Source organism: Fukomys damarensis, unplaced genomic scaffold (genome assembly GCF_012274545.1).
Source record: "Fukomys damarensis isolate Sample0158 unplaced genomic scaffold, DMR_v1.0_HiC HiC_scaffold_1, whole genome shotgun sequence".
Lineage (NCBI taxonomy): Eukaryota > Metazoa > Chordata > Mammalia > Rodentia > Bathyergidae > Fukomys > Fukomys damarensis.
The window spans coordinates 33,954,524-33,978,789 of NW_022900913.1; the positions used below are offsets into that span (position 1 = coordinate 33,954,524).

Sequence of the window (24,266 nt, forward strand, 5' to 3'; positions counted from 1 at the left end):
AAAAAAAAAAAAAAAAAAAAAAAAAAAGAAGCAAGACTATGCACTTATCAAATCTGTGTTAAGCAAAAAAATAAATAACTTCAAGGTTATAAAGTTCTTGGTTTGAAACTGGCTTCACCATCTTCTTGATCCTGGGCAGGCAAATTTAACTTTTTGGAGCCTCATTGCCAAGACAATGATAGTATTACTAATAAACCTTAAGGAGGTTGTTGTAAAAATTCGTAAGTAAAGTGCCTAGCACATGAAAGGAATTGAAATTGTGACTATTATTGTTACTTCTTGACAATGTTCTTAGCAATGAGATACAGCTCAGCATCTTATCTCTAACTCCATCTCTCACTAAGACGCATACCACAAATGAGCCTTCTTTCTAGATCAGTCTTCCTTTAAATTCTAGTATTGTTAATAAAATCTACCTTTAGTATGTACTTCATACAAGAGGAAATAGCATAGTTGGAATCTAATAGCAGAGCCCATCCTCCTGAAATACAGTTTTACTGACAATCCTTTAAATTGCTCAGTCTCAGTCACAGATCCTACACCCTGAGATAAGAGGATGGAAACTTCTAAGCTTGTCTTAGAAAAGGACTAGCAAAATGAGCTTTACTTACCTCAGTTGCTGTGTTTGAATGAACAAGTCCTACTCCCTCGTCCAAAGTGTCATCATTTGGAGAAGGGCGTCGAGCGTAAGTTCTTCTATGCTTTTCATCCACTCTAACTAGGTACCATGTTCCTTCAAAAAGTGAATCTACTGAACTCTGGGGAATATAGTTGGCTAAAGAGAAGGTAGAGGATATTACACATTAGTTATGATATACAACTCATCTGGTAATCAAACTGAAGAATTTTCATATTTCTGTACAATTTTCATTGACACCAGAATAGTACTATATAAAGCCTTGATAGTCTTAGGTTTCATATTTAATATTATGATAGCCTTCCAATGGGCTTTTATATAAGCACAATTTAATATTTTACCCAAGTGATGAGTGTCCTCTCTGAGCTTCATGTTTTCAGCAAAGATGTCAGGTACCACACAAGTTCTCGAGTCAAGCCTTGATTTAAGATCACATAAACTTGCTGTTATTTTATCAAGGGCAGACCCTGAAATGCAAATGATCTCAACATTAAAGACTGAAAACAGTATGTGCCAAAGAAGCCTGAGTAAAATGTTGCCAAATGAAAATAACCTCATTTCTAGGGCCAGGGATTTGGCTCAGTGGTGCTGCCACCTGCCTTGCAAGCACAAGGACCCGAGTTCGATCCCCAGTACAAAAAAACAAACAAACAAACAAAAAACTCATAAAAAAAGAAAATAACCTCAATTTTTTTTAGAACTACCTAGCTACCGTTTAGTTAAAAAATAAGATGGTGTGTATTCAACACAGCTTCCTATGTCCTGACTAGATATTTATTCAGTATCACCCAGTAGACAAGGTAGGAAGTAAATGAAATAATTTTTCTGAAGTCAGTCCATGATATACTTTTAAATAATGCCAAGCTTTTGCCAGTTTTTGCTCCTCCTGCTCAGAGAAATCACAAGTTCCCTTAAATATAGCCAAGATCATAGGCCTATAAAAATTAGTGTGCCCTTGACCTAAGTGAGGCAGAGACTAACAATCTAGTTATGTTGAAATGTATGGGACAGATTCAGGTGCTCATCTGAGAAGCCTGATGAAGCAACCTCCCACAGGAGGTTCTCCAGACAGTACATTCCTGTGGAAAGACTCAGCACTGACCTGGTGTGGCATCTTGAGTGACTCTAAGAGAATACAGGGTGGCAGCCAAACCAGAACCATAAGAGAATACTCCAATCCTCTTTCCTGCCAATTGCTGAGGTGAGTACCTGTGTAAGGTGAAAAAATGGTTTAACTGATTCATATGTATAATGTGTGGAAAGCCACATAAGAAGGAATAACAATCATACTTTCGGTCAAAGTGCAAACTACTATTATTCTTAAGGATCTAGCTTATTCTTTTATTATGATAGTAGAAAATGTAATTTAAAGTCTTAGTATTACAGTGAGCAGACTAAAAGCAAGTTTTCATTTTGGGAGGAATGGTGAGACTTACAAAAGTTATACCACGAGACAAGTCACTTGCTCAACAAGGGATTTATGCTCAGCTGCACATCAGAATAAAAAATAAAAGAATAATAAAAGAATGAAAACAGAGGCCAGGAATCTACAAAATGAAATACTTGTGGAAGAACTATAACCTGTAAGTCTTTCAAATTAATGGACAATAGTACAATAGAAGATAAAATACCATCTGTGAGCTATCAACATGCCTGATATTGGATTTGGTCTTAGAAATCTAACACCACCAGAAAAAAAAGGAAGTTAAATAGCTAAAATTTATACTCACTGTGCTAAAACAGAAGCAAGGGAACCATATACTGAAGATGTATACATATTTCCATTTTGATTTGATACAAGCAAAGAAGCCTTTGTTTTTTGATTAAAGAGTTCAGAACTGGCCTTCATAAATGCCTTTTCCACATCTCTGTCAAAGTAAGTATCTTCTAATTTAACATCCCTGAAAAATTTATTCAAAAGATATAATTTTACAATGTTCAAAGATACTAATTTTTAGTAATATTAAATGATAGTGAGCCTAATTAATATTGAAATCTTTATGATTGTTTTTCCATTTTTAAAGTCAAGTAATAACATGCTAATTGCTATAAAAGATGTAAAGTTGTACATATATGCTTCTTTTTTCTCAAGGTTTTTAAATAATTAAGTAAATACAACTTGATATTAATGAGTTCATAGACTACTAAAACTTTGTTATCACCAAACACAATGTAATACTATTTCAAGTCCAGTCATGTCTATTTAGTTAGAAAAATTATCTTACAGGACCTAAGCCTTAATAGTTGAGTTGAATTTTATTAGATGGAGAAGGACACATGTAGGGAGAAATACAGTGAGTTTAATATGCATAACATGCTAGGGAACCTAAAAATCACAAAGAAGATGGAGCATGCCAATCTTCAATAGTGGCAGTGTGCACAATGGATATGGGCATAGGGACATGAGAGAGGCAGGGAGAAGAGTTCAGTGACTGGTACAGTAAATTTGGGCACTTCAGCAATTACTTTATTTTAGTGACAATAAAACAGCCAATAGGGAGGAAATCAGAAAATCTTAGGTAGAAATAAATGACTAAAGAATTTGTGCAAGTAAGCTACCACCTTTCTGGGACATTGCTGAAATATAGATTAGACTACAGGATTTCTAACATCCTTTTGACTAAAATTTTCACATCTGTACAAATAAAAAAAAATGTTCTTAGGGCCAAGAATGGTGGTGCACACCTATAATCTCAGCACTAGTTTAAGGCCAGCCTGTGATACATAGTGAGTTAAGAAAACAAAAAAACAATATAGAAGAAAAAAATCATAATAGTTCCTCTTACCCAAAGGCTTCCAGTCCGCTATAAATAGTATTTTTATCTCTGTTCTGGTCATTAAGGAAATCATTCAGCATCATCCGAGCTAGGGATTTCTGAACCAGTTTACAATATGGTGAGTGAAAAATCATGAAGCCAAAGTCATTCAAGGTAAAATCTTTATCATTTCCCTCTGAAAGAGAAGTCCAAAGAATCTGTGACATTCACATAATCCAGGAAATTCTATAGCTTGACTTTAGAACAAAGCCAGGATATTTTTATATCCTTAGATAACCAAAATGCTCTGTATAATGAAATCTCTCTATAGTGTAAAAGGTATATTTAAAAAAGACATCCAGACATGGGATAATATGCAGTACTACATCACTGATTTCCAAATTTAAGAGTCATAACTTATGAGAAGGTTATCAATTTAACAGGTCAGGATTAGCTTTAAAAAAAATAATAAAATTGAGGAGCTGGGAATTTAGCTCAGTGGTTTGTTCTACCGCCTGCCTCACAAGCACAAGGACCTGAGTTTGATCCCCAGTTAAATAAATAAAATAAAAATATAGAAAGCTAGACATGCATACAATGTATATAGTAAAGTGTAGTCTTACTGTGGGTCCTGATAAAAAAGTAACAATATTATTGTCCTGTTAAATACACACTCATGCACACAATTATGGAGATGGAAATAAAATTTAATCCTCTCACCACCTTTAATATACAAAGTTGTAAAGAGAAAGCATACTTTCTGTAATACTGTGTATTATAATAGCAATGACTCAAATACCACCCTTTTCAGTGCCTCAAGAACTTTTTCAAGGTTTGCTGGGGATGTAGCTCAGCAGCACAGTGCCTGCCTAGAAAGTGCAAGGCCTGGAATTCAGTTCCCAGTTCCAAAGAAAAAAGGAAAAGAACTTTTCCAAGGTTAAAAACAGAGATTTAATGATGAGATTTAAAAATACAAATTAACAGGTTAACGGCCAGATTATTAAGCAAAGGGATCTTTAAATAATTTGTTATTCTTACAGTGTTCTCTGAACTACCATTGTAAACTAAAACATTTTAAAAATAACTCTCAAAGGATGAACAAAATTTGTCACTTTTTTCTTTTTAACCAAGGATTAATCAATCTAAGTATTTTTGCAGACATATATTGGATTTCCAAAACTTACCACTTTACCTAAATTACACATTCCCAAAAACTATGGGAAAATGCTACTTAGTAGATGAGGAAGAAACAGTAAAATGGTACTACTGAAAGATCTTCACAAAGTAGTTTCTCACTACAGGCACCCAGTACATTATATCACTGTCAAGAGATACTAAATCTTAGGAAAGGGCCAGGGATTTAGCTCAGTGGTTCTGCCGCCTGCCTCACAAGCATAAGGACCCAAGTTCAATCCCTGATACAAAAAAACAACAAACAAAACCAACAACAACAACAAAAAGTACATATTCACCAAATCTTGGGAAAAACTGAAAAAGGGTAAACCTTACCTTTCTGCCACTGGGCACGGATCTTTTTACGGTAGACAGAATAGCAGCGGTCTAATGCACTGAGGTAGCACTGTATAGAGAGTTTTCCATCTACTATAGGATATTCAGAGAGCATATCAGGCTTGTAAAAGTCATAGGCATGCTGCATATGTGTTCCACGAAGCCCTATTAGAGCCAAAAGGAGACATGTCTATATATTTCTGCTTCTTGAGGTTTACATATTAGTAAGTATACTGTATTATCTAAGGATCTTCCTCAACAAATTAATTACCACTATAGAAAACACAAGGTAAAGCCGATATAATTAAAAGGAAACACAGATCCCTAAGATTCCCTTCATAGTTTCATAAAAGTACCTGGGAGGTCACAGTTACTATCCTGAAGACAAATGTAATTTGCCAGCGACCATGGGCAAGTTACTCCTTTACATCATTACTTAACCCTTACTTTAACCTACTTCATTTCTCTGTAAAGTGAGAATGATACCACCTACCTCATAAAAGTGCTATAAAGATGAAATAAGTTAGCAAGTACATTTAATAGTAAATGTTAGCAACAGTAAGTTAGCAATTACGTTTAATAAGCATTTTAGCACATGGTAGCCTCATTCTACTTTCAAATTTTTCAGGACCAACCATGTCAATTAAATAGTAAGAAGTAAATAAATGCTTTTCCACTCACCTCGGTCAAAAATTAAAGCAGCATTTGGCCCAATTAGCAGAGCCACAGCTCCAGCTCCACCTGTAGGTCTGGCATTTCCTGTGGCATATACAGCAATATCTCCTGCAACTACCAGAGCATACCGTCCTGAAAAACATGTTTTTTGTCATTTCACAAAGTGGAAATATATCATACATTTAAATTCAGGTCTTATATTTTTCTCAGAATAAGCTTTCTCCATCTTTAATAGAGAAGAAAAATGTTTCAACTCAATTTTGAATAAGTCATTTGTCATACAGAGTAAGATAACCAATTCATAATTCAGATAAGCTGAAAGGCACAGCTCTCTCTCTCCGAATATATTTAAACAACTATAACTAGTAAAGGTGTGCACTTGGCATTAATTAAAAGGTCACTTGGTCTATTCATCCAAGGAGTATTTTTATAGCTTTTGGTTTTCTAGAATAGAGGCATGTAACATACCATCCCAAGAGCTGGACTCAATCCAGTTAACAGCATTGAAGACAGCAGCTGTGCCTCCATAGCATGCATTAGTCGTATCTATTCCTTCTATGTCTGTATTTCCAGATTCCTCAAATAGCTGCATTAAATTACTCTTCACAGACTTTGATTTGTCGATGATTGTCTCTGTTCCAACCTCAAGCCGCCCAATGCAGTCATAAGAAAGATTATTTCTTTCCATCAGTTTCTGAACCACAGTCAGGCAAAGAGAGGTGATGTCCTCTCGATCTGAGCAGAAGCCCATCTTCGCCTGGCCCAAGCCAATGGTATACTTTCCAGCATCGACACCATCGTATTTTTCCAATTGCGTTTGATCAACATATTGAGAAGGAAAATAGATCTCAAGGGCAACGATTCCCACATCTTTTGGCCAACAAGCTTCAGCATTCAAAGGAAGTGACCCAGGCATGGCGAAAAAGCTTTAGAAAGAAACAAACAAATACTGTTTTAGGTTATAAATTGCTGACTTTTGAGATCAAGACTGAGAAATAGATGTTATGAGTTCAACAATGACCTGAAGAGTTAGTTTAGTTTATCAAAGCTTAAACACTTTATTTAGGGCAGCCAAGTATAAATATGTAAAAAAGTAATAATTACCGTACAAATAGAATGCTATTCTGTAAACTTACAGCCTTTTAGAAAGGTTTCTACTTTATTCAAAATCAGGCATCTTTACATCTGAAACATGATTGTACAGGTAAGCAACACTCAAGAGTCTCTTATATTCTAAAGAACTACGACATAAAATGTAATGGCAATTTTCAAATACAGCAAACAAATCATAATTCAATTGTCTGACCTATTCCTGACCACCTAAAATAGTTTAAATAGACCAGTCATCATAGATATAGTATTGATTATACAATTATTCACTTTGTAAAACTTTAAAAAGTATTGCTTATTAATTGATAACAAAATCTCAGCAAGAAAAGCAGCAATATGGAAGTTTACCAAGCCAATATGTACAAGGCCTCTGCTATTATTTTATCTCCACTGAAGAAGCTAAATTCACATTGTGCAAAAGACACATTCCAGGACCCATCACAAAGTTGAATGCCAATATTCTATTTCTTTTTTTTCACCCTTCCCTATTTACAAAGACTTTGTTTCCATTTTTTCCTTATTTTACATTTTTTCTTTTCCCTTATTTCCTTTCCCCTCCCCACCCCACTTCCCCTTTAGCCATTTCCAATATTCTATTTCTATAGCTAGTGTACAGGTAATCAATGAGCACAAAATTGCTAGATCACTTCCCTTCTAGATCAGCACATTGAAGTGGAAAGAAACTATAATAATTTGAAAACTGATAATATATTTTACATTACATTTTACAGTGGGGCAATTCATTTTAGCTTCTAAAAACCATGATTTTTTTTTAAAAGGCACTTCGGTGTTGGTAGCATCTAGATTTATTTATCAAAATAAAAAAATTGCTAGCTCTCAAGATCACACATGCCCATGCATAAGTCCAGTAATAATCAGCCTTAAATGTCTTTTAAAAAGGATGTATTAGTCAAGAAATCAGAAACTGCTCTAGAGGGACATTTAATCCCAAAAGAAGAGGTTAACCCAGAGAAATGGGTATAAATTTGTTGTCTGAGCTAGAGGAACCAAAGAGAAAAGGCATCTCTTCAGATTCCATGAGCCCACACTTGTACTGAAACTGCTGCAGCTACCACTACTAGTACCTCTGCTGATGAGTAGGAACTCCAAGACCCATTGCTGCTGCTGGCACTGACAAGAACAAGGTAGCTACCTTTTTTCCACCTTCTAATATCACTTGAGGCCTTCCACTGACATTCTAACCCAAGGACTCAGTGGGAGTAGGTGTCAGAAAAACATAATCAGGCCTTGAAGAGTGGTACAGCCCATCAGTTTTTAAAAAAGACCCATTCATATATCTAAAATTCTATAGCCCCATTTTCTTTTTAGATAGGACATAATTGGATGATGCCATTTAGGTGGTAGAATTTCAGCTTTTCATTGATCTAAATGTCTTAGTTTTTGAATTACCTAGTGTAAAAACTGATCCACTAACTTTCTTCAGTATTTGATGCCTGAAAATGAAAAGTCAATTCCTAAGTCATTTGTTCTCTGGCAAAATTTTAAAATACAGCGAAACGAGGAACTTCTGCCACAGTGAGCTAATTACTGAAATCTTGAGAAAACATCTACAGCAGAAAGTCTGTGTCCTTAAATCACAAAACCTACATTTTAAAGCCCATAGGTAATCAAGATGAATATATTAAAACCTAAAAAATAAGCACTATAACTATAATCACAAATTTAAACTAAAGCCCTTAAAGGAACATCAGTTGACCCTTCCAAACACAAGAATTATATTCATTTTTTGATTCATCTAAAGAATGCCAACATACTACATATTGAAACATTTGATGGAGTAAGTTTAGTGGGAGACACCTGTATCCTCTCAAATATCACTGTCTTGTGTAATAAAAAGAGCACAAATACACAATAACAAATAGGCAACAACATACAGTCACATTACATTATGAAGATCTAACCCAGCCTGGTGGCAGGGTATGGAGTATGAAGAAAAGCTGCCTGGCTATAAATGCCTGACTTCAGTCTTAGGAATAGGTTGAAGTAATCAGTAAAGCACTGCAGATGGTGGGGGAAAATTTTCAATTTTGTTTATGGAAAACATAGACACATTACAAGAAACTAAAAAAAAGTATTTACTAATCTATTCGAATAAAACCAGAGGACCAGTGAGTAGATGAGATAAATTTTGAGTCAAGAGAATTAGACAAGGGTCAGGTCATGAAGGTTCTGCTATTGGAAGCTTCAACTTTATCATGAAATTTTAAAAAGCAGTAATAGGATCATATTGTTCTCTCAACTCTAGAATAATCCAGTTAGTGGATAACAGCATTAAAAAAAAATAGAAATAAAAAAAAAAGAAATATCAGATACATGGCATAGTAAATGTAAGGATATTTTTCCCCCATGGAACATCTATTTCAATTATTCATGAATATATTTCATTGCAATGCAAAGTGTAATTCTTCTGGGGGAGCGGGGTCATAATCAAAAAGTCTAAGTCACTCTTGTAGGCACAGGTGCTGTGCAGAGAATGCATTTGAGTTAGGAAGCTGATATAGCAAAGATAAAACACAAGCCATGAACTAGAGCTATTGCTACACAAGGGGTTAAGAAGGAACCACTTCAAAACTACAAAAATTTTAAAAATTGGCAGAAGTTGTGACTGATAAATTAGAAAAAGGAATGTTCAAAGTCACCTGTTTTGACTTAACAGGGTCACTATCATATACTCTAAGTGAACAGGAAGTACCTTTCTACCTTGTTCTATCAGTCCCTTCTTCCACACAAGCTCTGTTTCCTTTTGATCTTTCCCCTGGTAAGTAGGGTTCAACCAAATCAACATTCAGAACTGCCTATGAGGGGTGAAGAGAACAAACTCAGGCTAGCAGCCTTTGCTTCTCTCAGTTCACCAACACCTACATATTTGCTCCAGTTAAGCCTTGCTGTCTACTTTCACCCTACATAGGGTTTTAGAGAAGACTCTTAACTTTGGTTTATTCAATCTACAGCAGAAAAGTCAATAATTGAGATAAATGCTGAATATCATCCAATGTTTCTCTATACTCAAATCACCTATATAATCCTCCCTCTGTTCGCCAATGAATTTATCCATTATCCTAAAACACCAAGTGGCTTCTTCAACAGCTTCTGCTTCTTCAAATCTTTCACAGACCTAGATCAGACAGATCACATCTCACCCATGAAATCTTCCTAATCTAATTAAATTAACCTGAGTGTTCTTACTCTCTCCTAAATTCATTAAACCACTCCCTGGACAACTGCTAATTATTTCCGGCATTTTATGTTCATCCTTCTATAATACCACATTTCATCAATTAGGGTCACATTTTGACAATCAACAGCCTGAAAGAAAGCCCCAGAAACAATACTGAAATACTCTTTTCACCTCTAGGAAACAAATGGCCTGGGAAAGGTGGTGAATACCTGAGCAGGAGACAAAGGAAGTCAAAGGGCAGCACTAAAGCCTTTCTGTTCATTTATGATATCTTTAAAGGAATATGGTATCACAAATATTCTTAGTGGCAGAAGATGTCATATGAAAAACTATATATATTGATAATTGTGAATCAAAGAATTCAGAAATGGAAGACTACAGAAAATTCCACCAATTCCTCAGTGTTATCATTTATATTTTCATTTTCATTCAATGTGCAAAAGTGAAACATGACAAAAACCTATGGTCCACATTTAAAAGAGCTCTTTTGATAAGTAAAAATATAACTCTAAGTATTCAAAAATGCTTTTATCTTAATTGACACTGGAATATTCTAAATTAATAGTTTCTACTATTTTTCTTCCAAATACAGTGGACCCTCAAGTTATGGCCAGCTTGACATACGAATAACTTGGGTTGTGTTAATGGAAGATTCATGCCTCTTGTTATCTATAGCATGTACCCAGGTAAACATCCAGATCTCAGCTGTACTGACTTAGTTACAATCAGCCCTTAGGAATCAACTGAGTTTAAGTTAAGGGTTCACTCTATCTGTGTAGTACAGATATTCAATTCATAGACTGAATGTGTCTTCCCAAAATTCACATGTTGTAGTCCTAACTCTCAATGTGAGGATTTTGGAGATAAGGCCTTTGGGAGGTGATTGGGTTTAGATGAGGTCATAAAACAGGGCCCTCATTAGAGAATTAGTCCTCTTATAAAGAGACATCGCTAAAATGTACCAATAAACTTAATTAAAAAAAGAGAGAGACATCAGGAGCTTGCTCAAGCTCTCTTGTGAGCCCCTTCTTTCTCTCTGCAGTGTGAGGACAGTGAGAAGGCCACCCAAGAAAGGAGCCCACAACAGGAACTGACCATGCACCCTGACTTATTTCATTTCAAAACAAAAAATGTAACTTAGTTATAATAGTTCACAGACATCAAATTGAATTGTTGCTATGATTTTGATGTGGAAAAAATTTTTTCATATTACTAACTTGGTCAATATTATTCATTCTTTGAGGGTTTCTAATAGTCAATGTGTTTTCTTTATGGTCTTGGTATCCAATTTAAAATACATAGTTTTTGGTTGAAATTGAGGGAGAGTATGATTAATTGAAGAGGAAATCTACTACAGGGAAGTAATTACATCCATACCATTTACAAGAACATAAAGTTGATAAAATTTCTAGTCTAAAATGTTGCTTCAAAATATCCTATTAAGCTGGGTGTGGTGGTACATGACTAATCCCAGCACTGGAGAGGCTGAGGCAGAAGGATCACCAAGAGTTCAAGGTCAGCCTGGGCTACTTGGTGAGGTCAAAACCATTCTGAACTACAAAGCAAGACCCTGTCTCAAAAAACTTAAACAAAAAGCAAAAAAATAAATAAAATATCCTATATTAAGCATTTGCTCTATGTTGTCCTCTCAAGACTCTCTATAGTAGGTCGGTCTGAGCGGGAAAGGGGATCCTTAGCTAAAGGTTTGACGTGTTTACATTGTATGTCAACTCTTTGTCCTATCAGAGAATGGGAATTATGGTTAATTCACTATTCTCAAAAATAAAACAAATACACACAATAAATTTTTCTAAATGGAATACAATTTTGAAAATTACACTTTCAACTGCTCATTAAAAACTTTTTTTGACCGGCAAAATATTTCATTATTTTTCAGAATGCTATACTTGCAATGAAAAATCTAAACAGCATAAGAGTATATTTATAATAAAATACACAAATTTTATTTTCCAATTCCAACTTTTAAAAAGCTAGAAAAGGTATATGTTTCCCTCACAACACTGTAAACCTTCTAAATTTGCCAACAATAAAGGAGAGGAAAGAAGTCATCTCATTAAAGTGACTGCTCACCCCCTCTGGTGGACAAAAGGAGCTCCACAATTTACTTTTAAGAGTCAACAAAACAGAGTAAGAAAACTTAATACTGCAATTCATACTGTAAGGGCTTCCTGTCAAGGACAGAAAAAGGACCGCTAAACCCTTGAGAATAAATCTGTAAGTGAAACAAAAGCAGGGGGCGGGCAGCTGAGGACACTGGTACAAGGGTGGACCCCATCTACCTCCTCAAAGAGGACGAAGGAACTTCAAGCATCTGCCCCTGGACTACTATGCTAGCCTCCTATCAGCTCTCTACCTCCACGTTGTTCCTTGTCCTGGGCCAAGCTGTCTCTTAAAATGGCATGTCTGATGATTGAGACACTATTTCAAACTCTCCGAGTTTCTTTTATTGCTTGGCCTCAGTCACTTCGCACTAGGAAAGGAGCTTTCGGAGAACAGGAACTGTGCTTTGTTCATGTTTGTGTCCCTGGTACCCCACTCACTGGCCACCATATGGTAGATGCGGAATAAATGAAATCCTATTAGCTTTCTAATCTACTACCAACCATAGGAAATTATAACACTGATATACAAGAAAAAGCAGAACCGTAAGAAAGATAATCCATGGTAATATGAAAAATAGCTGCAAATAATTATATCATTGGTTCAAACACATTTACAGTCACTATCTACTCAGCCTCCAGAGTGCTGGAATCAAAAGTGTGCACCATCCTGTGTGGCTCTGATTGTTTCTTATTAAGTAGTTTATGTGGTTTCATCTTATTACCTACACTTTTATGACTGAACACTAATTTTTAAAATTGGTTTCTAGATTTTAAACATCAGTCTAAGAAACACAGAATCAGACAGTCTCCTAAAGCATTACAGCACTAATTAATTTTTAAGTGTAAATAACCCTACCTTTAAAGGATTTAAAGAATATACGGCACACACAAATGATTATTTGTTCTAGAATAAGTTGAATGCCCATTTTCCATTAATGACGACCACTTCCGTGAGCAGCGCGACTCGATGCCATACCTGTGGGAAGGACAGGGAAATGCAGTCTCCAGGTCCGTCACTGTTTCTTCCTTCCGGCACTAGAATTTCAAGTAACAACTTATTTTAAAATCATAAACCACTACACCAACTCAAGTAATATGACTTAAAGTCACAGTTAAAATAAGTATTTCTTTATCCACTTACATTATGTAGGAAAGAATTTGAAGTTTTTGGGGGGAAATGGTTCTTAAGGCTTATAAAATCTCCTTCCCCTTATTATTCCTTATAGCAGAAGGTTCAATCCTGATAATAAAGACCATATCATCAATTCAGGCTTTAAATAAGCTTTGGTACTAAGAGAACTGCAGTTTTCTTTACTAAATTTGGGTTATCAAAAATTATGGAGAAAGAAATCTGCGTAAGTTGCACTGGCCCAGCAAATTTCTGCCGTTAAGAAATCTACACATTCAAAAGTTCACTCAGCACTTGGGAGCTTGTGACTTCAGCAATTCATGCCTCTTCAATCCTCAATTTCTTCATCTATAAAATGAAGCTAATGTACCCTCCCCAGCCCAATGGGAGGGAATGTGGAGAAGAGGAAATATGTGAAAATTGCTCTGTCTGAAAAAGGATCAGAGCTTTATAATTATCCTGTTTTTTAATCAGTATTTTTCAAAGAAATTAAAAGGTTTTAATGAGGCCTAATCATTTTCTTTATTTAATCTCATACTATTTTAATACTGCCACATTCACCCTCCTCGTCCTTTGAAAAAATGATTTTCTGCCTTGGAATATTTTGTAAAATTTTACATCTAAATTATCTTAGATAATTTAAGAGCTCTTCACAGCTTTAGTTCCTTTACTCCATTAAGTTTACCCCACACACAAAAAGAAATAAATCTTGAATTTTTATAGCTAAAGACAGAGTACTACATTCCCCCCAAAAGTTTTTGATTACAGTATTGTACATATATATACACACTCCATGTAAATGACTATCTCTAATTCTTTGTCTCAAACTATGCCTCTGTCTTCTATAAATTAAGGGGATCATAGGGACCAGTGCTCAGGAATGGGAGAAAAACACAACGCCCTCTCCATATCGAGACAACTTCTTGAACCCATGGATGATGTACACACATTTGACACAATTTGCTTCAAGAAAACTTCCCCTTCTGGCTTCCCTCCTTCACTCAGAGAATTGGTCAGATAAATTAATCTAGCACACATTTTGGTCCATGAAAAACTTCAAAACAGTTACCTACTGATCTTATTCATTCTTACTAGAGAGATTCAGGAAATTGAAAAAGAACTGGAAATCCTTCTTCTTTAGCATGATGTAAACAAAAGTACTTAAGAAAGCCTTGCCTTCACCCGTACACTCCAACATAGTCCTCAAAGTAAAAGAAAGCCCCCACCAAGAATTATTGACCTATCTGACATTCTATTCATATTTCAAGATCCTATTCTTAATGACCTCTTCTTGGAAGGCTTCTCAGATAAATCACACACAACGTGAGTTTTCTAATCATGAATCCACCTCCTACACAGATATATGATTCACTCAAGTCTTCATAACCTATTCTCTAATTGAAAACTACTACATTGGAGGTCTTCTTATCCGTATCGGATTACTAGACTCCTGTTGGGAGATACATTGTCTTTTGATTCTTCTGAAATCTCTCTTTGAGATCTTGGAGTAAATGGCATTCAACTGCCATTTTTTGAGTGGCCAAATTTAAAGGACAAATTGTCTAGATAGAGTCAAAGACTCATAAAAATCCTTACTAGTAAGTTCTTTTTGCTACCACTTTGAGATGAGCTGTACAACCAAAAAATGTCCAGAAGTTTAATAAAATTTGCTGTCTACTACTACTATTCGATGCAAAGGTTTTCACTTGTTCCCAGGTCCCAATGTTTAAAAAATGTAAGGAGTCCAAACAGAATCAGAAGAATATTTGTTGGCCTTACAATCACACCCACACACAACCACACATAACCAACAAACTCTCCAAAGAGGAAGACTATGAGCTTCGAAAGATCAGTTTCCCTTCTACTGCTTTAATTCAGTTAAGTGAACACAAACATGGGCCAACCATCAGGAAGAGTAGATTTAAGAATCTAGTGCTGTCATGTTCCTACTGGACTAGGCAATATGTTTCTCTGCCTTTTAAATCTGTACTACCTTCTTGAGAAAGGTCAAAGTAACACTTCTTTCCATATTTCATTTTGTAGTAACCCAACATTAAATTGTAAGACTGTATTCCTTTCTACCTGAAACTATCATTACTTCTCTTCCTTTTGGCTAAGATAAAGTATAAGAGAAACTAATTAGAGATTCTAATATACAGCCCATTAAGCTCCTCCAATCACATCTCACAACCAGTTCCACCAGATTGTGGGAGATCGGACCGGGTTTAAGGTTCTAGAAGACACAAGAAAACTATGTTACATCTTGCATTTTGCCTTTCTTCTAAGAAAACCTATCTAAAATCTAAGTCAAAAACTGAAACTCAATCCCCCAATTAAAAGACATAATGTTTAAGAAAAGCAAAATTAAAAGTAAGGCACAGATGACATGGTCTTCTATGGCTTCACACATACGCTTTTTGACGTCCCTCTTCTCAGGAGTGTAATAGCTGACATTACTACACTACAGCTGAACTAAACTAAAACACCAAACTTACTAATTTAGGTGAAAAATACATATATAGGTTAGAAACAAAAGACAACCTTTCCCCCTTTTCCAAAGATGCTATCCCTGACCGTCGTCTCCACACAAAAATAACTGACATTTAAATTTTTGATCAAAGAAAATAAACTCAGATGTCTCAAGCTGCAAAGAATCACTTGCCCAGTTACGAGTTAAGGTCTTTCAATATGCTCTCATCTAACAGAATCTGTGCAATAAAAATCTAAACTTGGGCCAGGGATTTAGCCCAGTAGCACCACACCTGCCTTGTAAGAAAAAGGACCCGAGTTCGATCCCCGGTACCACAAAAACAAAACAAAAAACTAAATCGATCTCTAAGAAAAATCTAGGAGTACTTCCATTGATCTTAATTTTATTGTTTACCTTGCTATTATTTTTCATGATTCATCCCTAAAGCACAGTATGTTAGCAGCAACCACAACATATCATCCCACTGCAGCAGGTTGGTCAGGCTGGGGGAAGGGGGCATTGCTATAGCACTGATGGGCGAGAAAGAAGTCAAAGATGTCCTAAGGCCAAGGCAGTAAGGCAAGTCTGCCAGAAGAACAACTTCGCAATACCTGTTCCCCAAATCCCTCCTTCGATAGGCTAGAGCAATTCTTTTTCTCTCCGATCAAAGCTAAATGCATTCTCTTCATTCATGATTAACCCCTAGAACGCAAACTGTTTTCAAAACTCCATAGCTTTGAAATGAAATGTCCTTGGTGCAATCTAAAATCCATTTGTGCGAAGATTCTGTGGGTGCCGGCTCTCTACATCATCTAAGGTTGGTCCTGAAGCTATTAATAGGACAGAGGTGTGAGATTTCAGAATAGTGAGGAAATCTATTTTTTTTTATAAAGGTGGACTAAAAAAAAAAAATTATGGAAGCAGGGGTCTTGTTAAGATTTCAAACAGGTACACACTGAAGGTATCCAGGGCACCAGTACCGATCAGGGCCTAAATTTGAGGTCTTTTTGCACTTGAGGGGGGAAGAAAAATAATGCTGCCCTCTCCCCTTTCTTCCATCAATTCCGTGACAGGAAGACACACACACCCCTTGCCAATCCGCAAGAATCCATTTAAGTCCGAGGTCCCGCATTACAGGGGCGTCTCCACCATAAGCCAATGCTCTGGGAACCCCCGAGGCAGCCCAGCTTCTCTCTTCCCTTCCTAACAGCCCCCCGTTCCCATGCTCACAGCACTCACAGCCACCAATCGAGCTCCTCCAACTCCTAAATCATTAGAACTTCTGTCCTCAACGCCCTTTCGCCTTCTCCCCTCGGCGACTCGCCGGCTAACAGCAGAGTCCCCGACTCCTACCTAGATCTGCCCCAGTCAGCACCAAAACCCCGCTCAGGGACCCCGCCCGGCCCCCGCATCCTCCGGGGCCAGGCAAGATCCATGCTTCAGCCCCGACGCGGAGCCCGAACCCGAGCTCCTTCGGGCCTAGTCAAGGACACCGCCTCCTCTCGATCCACATCCGCCGGGGCCTCAGCAGCCCAGCTCTCCTCTACCACCGGGGAAACTCACCCAGACGTTACCGGGAAGTGACTCAGGGAAAAGAGCAAGCCGCGAAATAGGAGAACGCGGCGCCTCCCCTCTGAGGCCAGCTTTATAGCCGCCGGCCCACCCGCCTCCGGCGCAGCCGGGAGCCGGTGGGAGTCGGGCCAGTGGCTCCAGCAGCCAATTGCAGCCGGCAGAGTAGCCCGCCAATGTCCGCCCCCTAGTCCAATTTCTACCAATCGTAAGGAAACTAGAGCCGGTGACTCGCTAGGGTTTTCCCTCATGGCTGGAAGGGCGGGGTAAAGGGAGGGAACAAAGTCTGGAGGCCGAGGAAGTGGGGTGAGACAGTGACGTACAGTGGCCCGAGAGCCCACGTACCAATGACAGAACAGCGAGAGAAGGCGAGAGCCAACGGGAGCGGAGTGAGAGATTCTTTGACCAACTGCAACTCAGTGAGAGGAGATGGGGGCCAATGGGGAATCCGCGTCCCACCACTGGAGAGATCGTCAAGTGTGGGAGGCGAGATGGTCCCGGCTTGGGAGTCCGTCAAGTTGCCTAGCAACCAGAGCTAGGCTTCACCTGTAAGAGTTCTGAGATACTTGATTTGAGCGCTTTAAGATTGCAAATTGGAGCAGAATACCTCACCTAGAATTTGTGAATTTGTAAATGTTCTACATTTCTAATTTGTAAATGTCTAGTATTGCCACCTCTAGTTAAAACTACCTTGACTTCAAACAAACAAACAAACAAACTGCAACTGAGAGGAAGGGATCTTCTTAACTAAACCTAAAGCAGCAAGTTTTAGGGGTTTGGCGTCAGTGAGAAGGATGCAGGTTTTACTTGAGAAAGGAACTTGACCCTAAACTCAAATATTTTTGCTAGGCATCTGGGTACACCCTTGCTGTGTCTTCTGAGTTTAACAAGTAGGAGGTGTTAAATAAAAAGTTGTTCAAAGACACAAGAGGCCCTGTAACTTTTTGCACAGCGAATCAGTAGGGTAAGGACTGCCTTAGTCGCCCATAAAATAGAGGAGCAATTTAAGCTGGAGGAAATCGCTAGAAATACTATTTGGGGAAATCCAAAGGAAGACAATTATGGCCTCACAATAGACTCTTGCCTTTGCCTGGTCTCCAAGTTAGTCAAATAGGGAAACTGTAATACTTAGCTTTGGTGGGGGACCATGAGGGAGATTCAAAATTGTTCCCATTTCTCCCTTTCTCAATTTCATTACCAATGAGGACTGCTGTTGATAAGGGATAATTGATAATTCTGTGAATACACAAGTTATGGTAATTTACAATTACTGTTATGTGAAATTTATTATACACTATAGATGCTTACCTAGTAAAAGATATTCTCAGCAGCAAAGTGGCAAAATTCAGTAATGGTTATAACTCTGCAACATTGCCTATGACATTCATTCTGTTCCAGAGTCAATGTCATTCCACAGTTATATGAAGTTACTACTAGAAAATAAGTAGAAAGAGACATTGCTTTTTCTGTTAGCACTTTGGGGTGTGGTAGGAGATTAAAATTCTTGTCATATTAGAAAGAAAGAGAAAGGCTATAAGGATAAATGCAACAAAAATGATAAAATTTTGTCCTTAGTAAAGGGTAATAAATAATTCCAACTCCAGCACTGTACAATACAAAATGATTAGATAGACAGCCATGAGGGTGATCATCTTGTGTAACTGGAAATTCCCACAAAGGACAGACTGTCTTTTTTATGAAATTAACCTTCAATTCATGGCTATCAATTACTGGTAAGCTGAGTAATGGACAATAAAATGGGTTAATAATTATAGAGCATCTTAACTTCATTAAAAAACAAACTCAAATCTATAAATATTATAGTAGATTATATATCATACTACACAAATATCCACTATGACCATGCTACAGAGGGCAAAGTTATATATATATATATATTCATAATGCAAGTAATTCCAAATTATTTAAGCCCTGACTGCCCTAAACACAAGGAAGTCAGTGTCTTGCTTAAATGTGTACCTAAGCATGTTAAAATACCACATTTTATTATGTTGTTTTAAAGTTAATGTTAAATATTATAGACCCAACACTATAGATATCATATACAAATGGTAGAGTATAATTTGTTGTACTGTACTACTTTTAAAGGGGAAAATTTTTCTGAAGAAGCAGGAAGATATTATAATAGTTAGTACTATAAATCCACCTATTGAACAAATATTTACCTTTTCCCTGTTCTGTGGCAGGAATTGCATTAGATCTATGTTGTCCAATAAGGCAGGAACTTGCTACATACAGCTATTGTGGGCTTGAAAGGTAGCTAGTCCAAAGTGAGATGTATTGTAAATGTAAAATTCACACCAGATCTAAAAAACTTAGAACACACACACACACACACACAAAATACTCATTGATAATATTAATTTACACATTGTAGTGATGTTTGATTTATATTGGATTAAAGAAATATATTATTAAAATTAATTGACCTGTTTATTTTTAGTTTTTAATGTAGCTACTAGAAAACATAAAATTACATATACAGCTAAATAGCTTTCCTTTGTGGTTCCCGTGTGTTATGGGCAGTAGGAATACATAGCTAGAAGATATAGACTCTGTGGTCAAAGACTGCATTCTAGAGCAGAAAAAAGAGAAAAATAAATAAAGCAAGAGGCTAGGTTTCATACTGTAACTCAAAAGCAGAAGGTAAAAAGCCACCAGTCATTGTGGAGTTTTTTGAAAAGAAACCTAAACTTTGTAGCCCGTATCTCATTAGACATGGGAGGGGGCAAGGTTGCAAGAACTTTTAAATTTGCCAATTAAAGGAATCTCCATCTCTTCCATTTTAAACTTGATTTATTTACTTAAATATTTAGTTATTTTAGGGATGGAGATTTAGCTCAGTGGTTCTACCACCTGTCTCACAAGCGCAGGACTCAAGTTCAATCCCCCGTACCAAAAAAAAAAAAAAAAAATAGTTATTTTAAAGATTAATCCTTGGCCAGGGATTTACCTCAGTGGTGTCGCGCAAGCTCAAAGTCCTGAGGTCAATTCTGATTCCAAGAAAAAACACACACACACACACACACACAAAAAAAAAAAAAACATAAAACAAGTAAAGCTTAATCCCCTTTAGGTCTATTTCTCCACCCCCCACCCTCTACTTGGTAAGCTGTCATGTGGGTTTTATGGAGCTTACTGGTTGACTTGACATTAGGAGAGGAGGCTCAGCTCTACATGTGGTTCTTATACTACTGGCCTTTGCTGACCAGGACACCACTTTGGTTCTCACTAGTGCTACAGAGTGCTAAGTTTGACCATAGCTTTAACTTGATTCTTTATCCATAGCACAACCTCTGCAGCCCTACAGCAGTTCCCAGCTATAGCTCCCTCTGCCCCTTCTCAATGCCACCAACCAGAATTCCATCCACCTTCTTTCATCCAAATGACACAGGGAGCATTTATAGTCCTTCCACATAACTTGAGCTGAGCGAGGCTCCGGACGCACTTAGTACCTGGCACACAATATTTCTCCCTATTGCTAAACCCTAAAGCAGGCTTGTGGCTCCTAGGGAAGTATTCTCCTTTCTCTAGATGGCCTGGAGCTTTTTGGGTTTTTTGGTACCAAGGATCGAACTCAGGACCTTGTGCTTGTGCGGCAAGTGGTGGCACCACTGAGCTAAATCCCTGGCTCTGGAGAATTTTTAAGTGGAAAGTGGTTTGAAAACCCTACAGATTGAGTGGGCCCACACAACCCAATATTGTTTCCAACACTACTCCTGTCTAGGGTTTTACTACTTGCCCTTCTTCCTTCCCACTTTGCCCTAGAAAGCCTTGCACGTGAGTATGCATGAAAAGTTTTTCGGTTTTTTTTTTTTAACTGGGGATCAAACTCAGGACCTTGTGTTTGTGAGGCAGATGACAGCACCACTGAGCTAAATCCCTGGCCCTGAAAAGTCTTTTTAAAGTGGTACAGTTAGCCCAACAAAAAAGCAAGTTCAAGTGTTCCATGAGGTAAATAAGATGTAATTTTGGATCTAATCCATCTTAATAGAGGAAGGCAGACTATTATATAAGAAAAAGAACAAATGAGCTGAGGATTCTTCAGGTAGTGATGATACTGTGAAGAACACATTGTCAGGCAATGAGATAGGAAACGGCGGGGATGGGGAAATGCATGATGAGATTCGGCAAGATCTCTGAACTAGTGATGCTTAACCTGTGTTGTGAAGGATAAGAAGCAGCCAATTGGCAGAATGAGGCAGGGGAGGGATGAGCAAGGTCAAAGGTCTGGAGACTGGAATGGGGTTAAGGAGTGCGAAGAACAGGAATCAAAGGCCCCTGTGTCTGAGCTGAGTTTTGAAGGAGTAAAAGGAGTTTTCTGTGTAATGAAGATTGGTGTCAGGAAGATGAGGAGGGGATGAGGAATCATTACAAGGAAAGGGGCCAATTAACTATACAATGTAGGAACTGAAACTTAAATCTAGAGTAATGAAGTCAAAGTTGTAGTAGGTAACAGCGAATCCCCCCTTTACTGGTTTTTCAAATAAAAAGACTATCAATGGAGTAGGATCCAATATTTCTCTGTACCACTGAGAAGAAAAGGAGTGAGTTCAACGAGTGCGCCGCTCACACTGTGGTTCTGAGAGTAACCTACTTCTACCTGTCAGCATTAGTAGTGAGTGTTACTGAGCACCTACTATTTCCCAGGGATTGTGGTATTTTACTTCTGTTAGCCCACCTATTGGCCCAAGTGGGTAAGCATCAATTTGCAAATGAGGAAACTGAGGACCAGAGAATTTAGGCAACTTGTTCCAAGTTACTCATTTACTAAGGTGCCAAGCTAGGGTTCAAATCCAGGTTTCCTATTGTCAAAACTTATGTACCTTGTACTTTCCACACCCCTGCCCCCTGCATAGCAGGGATTGAACTCAGGACCTTGTGTTTAGGCAGGCGTGGCACCACTGAGCTAAATCTCCAGCCCTACCTTGCACCATTTTATGTACAAAAACACCGTTTTGCTCAAAGATAGAGCAGACCATGGCAGGACAGTAGATGCTGAATGAGGGGAGGTAGGTAACTTCTCAGAGGCTCGGGGGTCAGAAATGTTACTCTGAAGAATCTTATGACACAAATGGTTGCTGCTGAGCTCATGGGCTCAGAAAGTTCTTTTACCAGCTTCCTAAAAACAAATTCGTCTCTCGGGGGAGCCTACATCAATCATGTTTATGATACATAAAATAGAATGCCAGTTTACTATTTAGAGTACAAAAAGGAACACAACCCCCAAAGTCTACATGAGTCACTTTCTAGGTTACCTTACAAGGAAGCCAAGTCATCCTCAAAACATTGATAAATATGGAACTGGAAAAAGAATTAGAAAAGTAATTCTTTCAAGCTATCAGATTGAGATTTTTTTTTAAACTGTGTGCCTTAAGCCAAGGATGGTGGCTACTACCTATAATCCCAGCACTCAGGAGGCTGAGGCAGTAGGGTCACCACTAGTTACAGGCTAGCCTGGGTTACATGGTAAATTCAAGGCAAGCCTGAACTATATAGCAAGATGTATCCCCCTGAAAAAAAAATTTAAATCAGGCCAGGCTCAATGGTATAGGCCTGTAATCCCAGCTTTTGGGAGGCTAAGACAGGAAGATTGCTTTGAGTTCAAGGCCAGCCTGGGCTACATAGCAAGACCCTATCACCAGTGTAATGACCAGCAATGTTTTCTAGGCTCTTACTGTCTCATACAAAGAATTGGTCAGAAAAGTTGATAAATGTGAAAGTTTAACATTTATTTTAGGGCAAAAAAAGGACAAAAGAAGAAAACATAATTGTAAAAAAAAAAGTGCTCAAGGAGATAAGGTACTCTGAAGGAAAAAAGAAAAGATGCTTTCTGCACATAGGATAGGCCACTGCAAGAACAAGAAGGCAGTGGTCCATGGCTGCCATCTTTAATATCTTTCTTCTGACATTAGATCTAGGCCGTCCCTTCAAAAACTCAGTCTTATGCCAGAAGATTGGTATCAGGTGCTGAGCTTGGGAACTACTGCTCTGTGCCTGTGGTTAACAGTTCTGCACAACTGACAGATCATGCCCAATTGCCCAGCCACATTGCCATACCCTAGTCTTGTGGTGGCAAAGCTTTTACAGCTTTCCATCGATGATGCAAACAGCCTGTAGCACGTGTGCCACAGGTTCGCCACCACTGCCCCTGTCTCTGTTTTCATATAGCTATTTCTTCCTGAGGACTGTAGGCCTTACCTACTGGGGATTATGTACTCTCCAACTCTCTTAGGCTATTGTGGCTCACTGGCTGGACAGAAGAAAATGAGAAAGGAGTTAGTGTCTCTATATGAATAACTGTTGAGCTACCTGTTTATCATGTTCCCACCAATTTGAAACACTGCTGGTACATGCGTGCGTGACTGTCCCATTGAGTGACTTGTACCACTGATCTTGTACAAACAGATCTAATCAGTTGTATCCATTTTTTGCTAATAAAATTAATAAAGTCACCTGATGGGACAGTCATGTTTGTACCACTGGTGGATCAAGCTATCCAGCAGCAAGATATATGAATTATGGCCCGGTCATGAACATGTTAACAGAAAAGAGCTCAATGAACCTATCAGGAGCCTGTAGAAGCAAAGAGGGATATTGTGCTACCAGTGTCTCTGTATAGTGCCTCTACTTATCGTCCTCGAAGCAGAATCAGAGTCTTGCTTTTTGAAGAGGAGCCCCAGATCTCCCAGAGGTTCACAGTGTAGTCAGTCCTGTGAAAGTTCGGGTGATCATTTCCTATGTAGGGTTCTTATAGCCTGTCCCTGTAACCCTTGAGGAAGGACTAGAACAGTTCCTCAGGAACTGCAAACAAGACTAGTGTTTGAAGAGCTGCAAAGCTGCCCTTCTTGCCTCCGTATCATCCTTTTGATTTCCCAAAGAGACTTTACCATCAGGGAGTAATTCTGAGGTTCGTTGTCAGGAGCCCACTGCTACCATGCATTCTCCTAGAGCAGGGATGGTGAAACTTTTAGAGCTGCCCGTGACAACAAACAGCCTGCTGTGGCATTGCCATGTTTTTTGCCACCACTGTGACCTAGACAATGACCTTTACCTTGATTCTTGGCA

General features: G+C 38.0%; 1 protein-coding gene across 5 annotated transcripts in view; it reads right to left on the minus strand.

Moving 5' to 3' along the window:
* Hmgcs1 (3-hydroxy-3-methylglutaryl-CoA synthase 1) overlaps positions 1–17,285 on the minus strand; it is a 19,891-nt gene extending 2,606 nt beyond the window's left edge. Inside the window, exons 1-11 of one of the 5 annotated variants that reach the window (XM_010629922.2) lie at positions 17,172–17,247; positions 13,151–13,249; positions 12,986–13,044; positions 6,046–6,503; positions 5,584–5,709; positions 4,903–5,067; positions 3,424–3,589; positions 2,368–2,538; positions 1,740–1,846; positions 979–1,104; positions 612–775 (exon numbers count right to left, since the gene is read on the minus strand). In XM_010629922.2, coding sequence (XP_010628224.1) covers positions 612–775; positions 979–1,104; positions 1,740–1,846; positions 2,368–2,538; positions 3,424–3,589; positions 4,903–5,067; positions 5,584–5,709; positions 6,046–6,493 — 1,473 coding nt within the window. In that variant the 5' untranslated portion in view covers positions 6,494–6,503; positions 12,986–13,044; positions 13,151–13,249; positions 17,172–17,247. The other 4 variants (XM_010629920.2, XM_010629923.3, XM_010629919.3 and 1 more) reach the window with 4 other exon arrangements.
* Between the last annotated feature and the right edge of the window lie 6,981 nt (positions 17,286–24,266).